This window comes from Gavialis gangeticus, unplaced genomic scaffold (assembly GCF_001723915.1).
Source record: "Gavialis gangeticus isolate Ggan-Ray unplaced genomic scaffold, GavGan_comp1, whole genome shotgun sequence".
Lineage (NCBI taxonomy): Eukaryota > Metazoa > Chordata > Crocodylia > Gavialidae > Gavialis > Gavialis gangeticus.
The window spans coordinates 60,930,726-60,937,563 of record NW_017729025.1 but is presented as its reverse complement, the minus strand read 5'-3'; the positions used below and the strand labels follow the sequence as shown (position 1 = coordinate 60,937,563).

Here is a 6,838-nt window from a genome sequence, read left to right as displayed (position 1 = left end):
CAAGGTCTGGGGCAGCCTGCCATCGGAGGTGGTTCAAGCACTTACATTGAACACCTTCAAGAGTAAATTGGATGCTTATCTTGCTGGGATCCTATGACCCCAGCTGACTTCCTGCCCTTTGGGTGGGTGGCTGGACTTGATGATCCTCTGAGGTCCCTTCCAGCCCTAATGTCTATGAAATCTATGAAATAAAAAAGGGATATGCTACATTACATCTTATTACTATCAGTAATATATTGACCTCTATCTGAAGCTATTTACAAACCATTAAAACTCCATGTCTGAGCACTTGCTTTCTACAAAGGCAGAGTTTTGACTTGGGAAGTAAGACTTAATTGAAAGTGTTTGGGAGTTACACTGCCTCTTGTGACTTTTAGCCAGAGGCATGAGGACATTAAGGTTGCAGGCATGATACCCAAAGGATACTACAAAGCCAAAAAAATCCAAACAAAAGTAGCTTAATAGCCCATCTTGTGGTGGTGTGCATACACCCTAATCAACACACTGACATTCTCATTGTATTGCACATTATATTGGATCTATCTGAACATGTGGTAAGGTAAGAAACCATCTAATAGCATAAGAAGTTTTCCTGGTTAAGGCTATTAAAGTATGACCTACCGTGCAGGACCAGATGGCTCTTCCCTGGCAGAACTTAATACAGTTTTGACTATGAGTTCCTAAAACAAAGATGAAAATGTTCAGTCAATTGCTGAAAACTCATTCACATGAAGCACTGGAGACCAAGGCTTTTGTTGTATTGTACAATGACATATACCTGTGTTGGGTCTCAAACCAATGACTCTAAGAATGTGTCTAACACAAAATTAAAGGAAGTCTCAAATTTTACATTATTTGCCCCCAGTACCATCTCTAATGTATTTGTTTTTCAAAACAAGGTGTGATCCTTAAGGAAAAAAGCCTATATCACAAAAACTTGAACAGAAACAGAATATAGGAGAAAACAACAGCAACAAAGTAATAAGGAGCCAAGTACTATTTACTTAAATACAGCACAAACTCCCTAAACCAGTGGTTCTCAACCTTTGGTACTTTATGTACCAGCTGCCGATTGATGCAGCAAAAGCAAAACCACAAGTCCCACCATGGCACTTATGGTTTTGCTGCCACAAGCTGAGTCCCTCTTTTTCCTTGTGGACCACAGCCTGGGGCAAAGCAGCTTGCGCAGAGCCCCTTCAGTGATGCTGGGGAGTGAAAGCCCTGGCACACCGAACATGGTGGGAAGGGCGGTGGTTGGAACTTATGGCCCGAACAGACAAAGATGCCTCCAATCTGCTGGGCCGGGCTGGGCGGCAGACCAAACTCAAAAAACAGCACCTGTGTACCCCCTGCCCATGTCTCGTGTACCCCCAGGGGTATTCATACCTCAGGTTGAGAAACACTGCCCTAAACTCTCCCCCCCACCAAAAAAAAAATTACCTGCTGGAAACTGGGATTTGTTTTAAATAATGAAATGTGGGGAGAAGAGGTCCTGATCCTGTAGGAGCCAAGCTGCCTGGCCTGCTGGTTGACCACATGGCCCCAAAGAGGGGCCAGGCAGTTTGACTCTAACAGGATCAGGTCCTCAGCTGATGTAGCAGTTATCAATGGCTAAGCTGAACTGCTTCTTGAGCTGAGCTGGGGGGACGGGAGGAGAGGGGGAGTAGCTAGCAGCCAGTAGTACCTGATGAATCAGCTGACAGCCTGATCCTGAGGAAGCTGAACTGCCTGTCACCTCTAGTCCAGCCAGAGGGGCCCTCAGCTGATTTCATAGGTGTTGCTGCCTAGGATCATGCCCTTAGTTGGCAGGTGTTGGTAGCTACCCACCCAGATCAGTTTGAATAGAGAAGAGAAGTCAGCCTGTTCGGCTCAGCCAAAAATGCCCACAGTGTTCTACAGGGCAGCCACAAGTTTCTTGGTTTAGTCCCCTACGTTGCAGCTGCCTGTGTTTTCCCTGAGAAAACATTGTACTTACTGGTATTTTTAAGGAAAGATCTTTCTTCATTCTGCCTTTCAAAAAAAAGGAGTGTGTCTTATTTGGGGGCATGTGGTACTCGAAAAAATAAAGTACATTTGTATGTAATATGTTATTCAGTAAAAGATGTTTCATGTTTTAGTAGCCTGTATAGAAAACAAGTTATCAGACTGTTTATCAACAGCCTAACCTGTTTGACTAGCTATCAGCCAATTCCTGTGTTAAGAAGCTTTCTGCCCAGACAATGGCTAAATGCATTTCTAAAGGAAAAGGCACAAAATGCATACTAGAGAGGACACCTAACTTTGTCAGACAAATGTCTATCTGGGGGATGAAATGATATGCAAGGACATGAATATTTCTATCTGCTCTAAATAGAATAGAGAGTGAAGATGAGGGAGATATGATAAACAAAAGGTCTCCTTGGGGAAAGAAAAGATACTCAAGTCTAAACGGAGGGAAGGACCCCATTCAATGAAGCTGGTGAAATATTTGGAAACTACAATAGCAGTACTAGCTGCTGGAGCAGAGAGAATACCAAGACAGCTGCTTCAGGTTAAAAGTAGCAGTGAAATATTCTGTTAAGAAAATAAGAAGTGCTATAAAGGGCCAGACCAAAGGTCCATCTAGGTCAGTATCCAGTCTTCAACAGTGGCACAAGTGGATGCTAAAGGGAAAGCACTGAAACAGATAATCTAGAGTGATCTATCCCCTATTCATTACCCTCCCTGGAAGCTACTATTATTAGTTTAGGAGATGCCAGAGGAAACGACTCCAGACATTTTGTTTGGTCTCTAAACCTAACAACTCTTTAGCTTATATTTTTCTGTTTTATGTAATAAATCTGTTTTTGCTTTTCTCCTTGCAGTTTGTCTGCTGATAAGAGTGACTTCAGGATGGCTGGCAGCAACAGACATTCTGTTTCCATGGATAGCAGACATTTTATTTTGAAATCCTCAGGTATGCCAGAGTTCAAGGGGGCCTCTGCCACTAAGCTATAAAGATCAGGTGAGATTTGCTAGGGGTGACGAGCCCTCCCAGAAGCAAGATCTGGTCAAAACCCTTAGGCTATGCAGCAGGCCAGTGGACAGAAGAGCCAGGACTCCAGAGTCACCCCATGGTGAGACCTAATGATTGTTGCATGTACTCAGCATTTTTATATCATCGTATGTAGAGTACAACACTATGTCCAATGAATACTTTGAACAAGGCTTTAAAACATCATGCTGTCCCTTCAAATTTACAATAGTCCACAAAAATCTTCAGAAGTGGCTTTACAGAAATTTTGTCAGTGGTGGGGGTGAAGTCTGCAGCAATTTTATTTAAATCAAGTGCTGAAGTGTCCTTGGAGGGGAAATTCTTCATAAAGCTCATGTAAAAAGTCTTTGCACAATGAAGAACATGGAGGCTGGAGACAAAATTACTACTGGGAAGTGCACAGTGTGGAATCCTACACTCGTAAGCATAGTAGCCAGACTCCCAGCTCAAGCATGCTAAGCTAGCAGACTGTCCAGCTTTGTTGTATGGTAGGGTCTCCCTGAATCTGTATTTTATGGCAATGAGATCATATATGGGTTTTCTGCAGTCCCTAAACACATGGGTGAATTTCATCCCAAGTGAACTGTAAAAAGAATAAGCAGTGCATCTAGAATCTTTACTCCTAGTGCTTCTCTTTCATAACCGTTTAAACTTGTAGAGATTTTTCAAGTGATCGTGGTAACAATTTATATAAAATGGTGAAAATAATGCAGTTTTATTTATTTGTTTTTAGAATATATGTAGTCATGTCAATGATTTTTTATTGATAAGCAGTAATTTCAAAGTAACTATCCTTCAGCTGTTCTAAGATTGACATATTTTATGGGCTTTTAGGTCTTGTACTCTACTAAGGAAGAAACTTAAAAAGAATTTTGGAATCTCTAAATATAAGTAAAAATTACTGAAACACTGATACTAAAACAAGTAATTCATAGCTTCAATGTCACCTAAATATTCTTAATATTCCCACCTTGACATCAGTGAATTGAGATACAGCAATATCAGGCGTGCTTGGATGTAGAGCTGGTAGTTCATGATATAAATTGGGAAAGCACACCAGAGATCCCAAAAGAACTTGTGCTTCCACTCTTGGTGCCTGAGAAAGGGGAAACAAAAATATCATCTTACTGCAATAACAAGGCTATCAATAATATAAATACATGAAACACTCAGCTATTTTGTATGCTGAACTTTTATTAAGTATATGGACAAAGGGATGTTCAAGCAGCTTGCACATCTCAGAAAAACACAGCAACTTAATTTATTTTATGAATGCTTAAATTAGTTGCTATACTGAAACAGATGACTGATAGCTCTATAGTATGTATTTGATCATCTTCCTGTAATATAACACAGAAATAAAAATATATAGTTTATGATATGCAACACTTATACCTATTTTTTCACACAAAGTATACATTTTAAATTATAATAAGCATTTATTGTCAGATTTCCAGCTGGAAATAGCACCTCTTGCAGTCTAGATAGTCAGAAATCAGTGAAAGACAAACTTATTTCACAATACAAATATAAATGGTAAAATGCTGAGCCCCCAGCCCCATTCTGGAACACACTGTATGACAGAGGCATGGAGGAACTAAATGTTTAACAAATTTTGAACATGGAAGTGCTGTAAATATGAAAATTTAAATTGTGTAATTGAAAGAAATCCAGTTTTTAAAAAACAGAATTATTAAACAATTTCTAGTAAAAGTAGTAATATTTCTACGAAAAGGTAACTCTGAACATGTTTTAGGTTCCAGTCAAAGCTATAAGCAAGAGATTTCACTACTTTCAGCAACTGGTAGGGGTGCATTGATAAAGATTTTCTTGGCCAATACAGACAGCTGATTATTAGCCAGCCATATCAGCTGATATAGATTCAATAACCAATATTTAGTAATAATGCAAGGTATTTTAAACTACTGACATAAACAAACTTTTTTTGTTTATTTTACATTTATAGTACAAACATACATGCATGCACACATAGATGGATAGATTTTTTGCATTCTACAAACATCTTGTAGCAAAATAAAAACACATATTAACTTTAAAACTTTTAAAGTAGTTTGCAGTACGAACGTTTGTGATGAAAAGGGGAAGCTCTCCCTTGTTAGCCCAGGAAGGGCAGGAGGACCAACACCACTCAACTCCAGGTGCAGAGTGGATGATGGAGTGGTGACTGGAGCCGCCGTTGAAATTTATATTTACCCCCATGATCCGGCATGAGCAGAAAAAAGGGAGAGCAGAGCTCCTGGGAGACATGAAGCAGAGCCCTGCTGAGGAAAAACCTTGGGAGGTTCCAAATCCAGAGGAGAACATGGCTGTCTTCAAAGCCTGGAGACCCAGAGGGGTCCCCAGTTAGCTGCTACCCTCAGCTATGTATCGAGAGCTGCTGCAATGCCGGGAGCACCAGAACGCCAAGAACACTGCGAGTGAGTCGGGCAACCACAGGAGCCCAGGCGTGGTGAAGCCCTGCTGTTTTTGGTTTTTTTAGGGGTTAATTGCTATGTTACTTTGGAGTTTATGATCTATAACGGGACATGGACTTAAAGACGCCAGCTCAGAAGGACTGCTTGAGAGCTGATCGAGCAAGGAAGATAATGGGTATTTGCTTTCTTTTCATTGCTATCAATTTACTGTGGAGGGAGGGGTCTAACCCCCTATGCCTGAGTCATGGCCGGATTGACTCTAGAGAGGCCAGAATTAATTAATCAGTGTAAACCCAGAGTGGGGTAAGGACTTTATTGACTTCAGATAACACACAAGAGTTGATTCATTCCTCCCGAGAGGCTGACCTGGGCACCGCAGAGTGTGCAAATCTGGCCCCCGGTACTTATTAATGACCTGGCCTTAAGGCCAACGTAAAACTAAGAACAGCACAAGTGAGCCGGCTGGCTTCAGGGTCCATCTACACTAGTAATCCACCTATTCCCAACCGGCTGGTGTATGGACAGGGTAAAGGGGAGGTAGGAGCCCCATGAAGAAATCCAACTGGACGAATCCTAGCACAGATGCTCAGTGAACAGACCACCGCCCGATTGTAAGAATATTTAACATCAAGTTGCCCAGGCAAGAATCGGGCAACATTAGTTGAGTGCTTAGATCTGGGAAGCTCTGTCCCTCATGGCACAATCCTGCCAAACCTTGAGTTACTGAGGGCCTCGACCCTATCCAGCACTGTGGTGCCAACTTTATACAGTTACATAACGGTTAATTTGATAGCAAAGTCATTATAAAACTCAATATTCAATTTGTTTTACAAAAATCACCATAAAGTCAGAAAAAATGGCACAAGCAATTCTGGCTTCAAAATAAAACCATAAAAAAATGCAGGTCAAGATGTAAAAATTGAAAACGAAAAATGTTGAGGTACAGTTTGTAGTAGTAGAAGCCATTGTAAAAATAACAACAACAACTTACTCAAACCTTAGCATAGCAAGTGGGTGAGTGGAAGGTTTTTTCTTGACAAAAAGCAACATTCTGCTTTTTTTTGCACATCAGTCGGTTCCTCTTCTCATCCACAACATGTGAAGTTGCACTAAGCAGCTGTTCTCTCTCAACACTGCTACAGGCTGCAGAGAAACTTCTGTACAGCTTCAGCCAAAATGGGGCGGGGGGGTGGGGATTTGCCTTTGTTGCTCTCGCAGTATTTCAGTTTTTCAGTACTTCTTGAAAATGTGCTCAGTCAGATAGCTTTGTTTCTGAAGTGTTACACTGCTGTTTGTCCCATTAATTTCTACCCCAGAGGTACTTTCCTTCAATTATCTCATCATACATTGAACACAAGAAGCTCAGTTTTGTAGGGTTGTCATCTGCTTC

At 41.1% G+C, this 6,838-nt stretch overlaps 1 protein-coding gene across 3 annotated transcripts in view; it reads right to left on the bottom strand.

Moving 5' to 3' along the window:
* The window catches only part of RALGAPA1 (Ral GTPase activating protein catalytic alpha subunit 1), a 286,398-nt gene that overhangs the window by 108,735 nt on the left and 170,825 nt on the right, over window positions 1-6,838 (bottom strand). For all 3 annotated transcript variants that reach the window (XM_019518882.1, XM_019518883.1, XM_019518884.1), the window contains 2 exons: window positions 3,984-4,109; window positions 622-680 (listed from right to left, as the gene is read on the bottom strand). In XM_019518882.1, coding sequence (XP_019374427.1) covers window positions 622-680; window positions 3,984-4,109 — 185 coding nt within the window. The remainder of the gene's footprint in view (window positions 1-621; window positions 681-3,983; window positions 4,110-6,838) is intronic.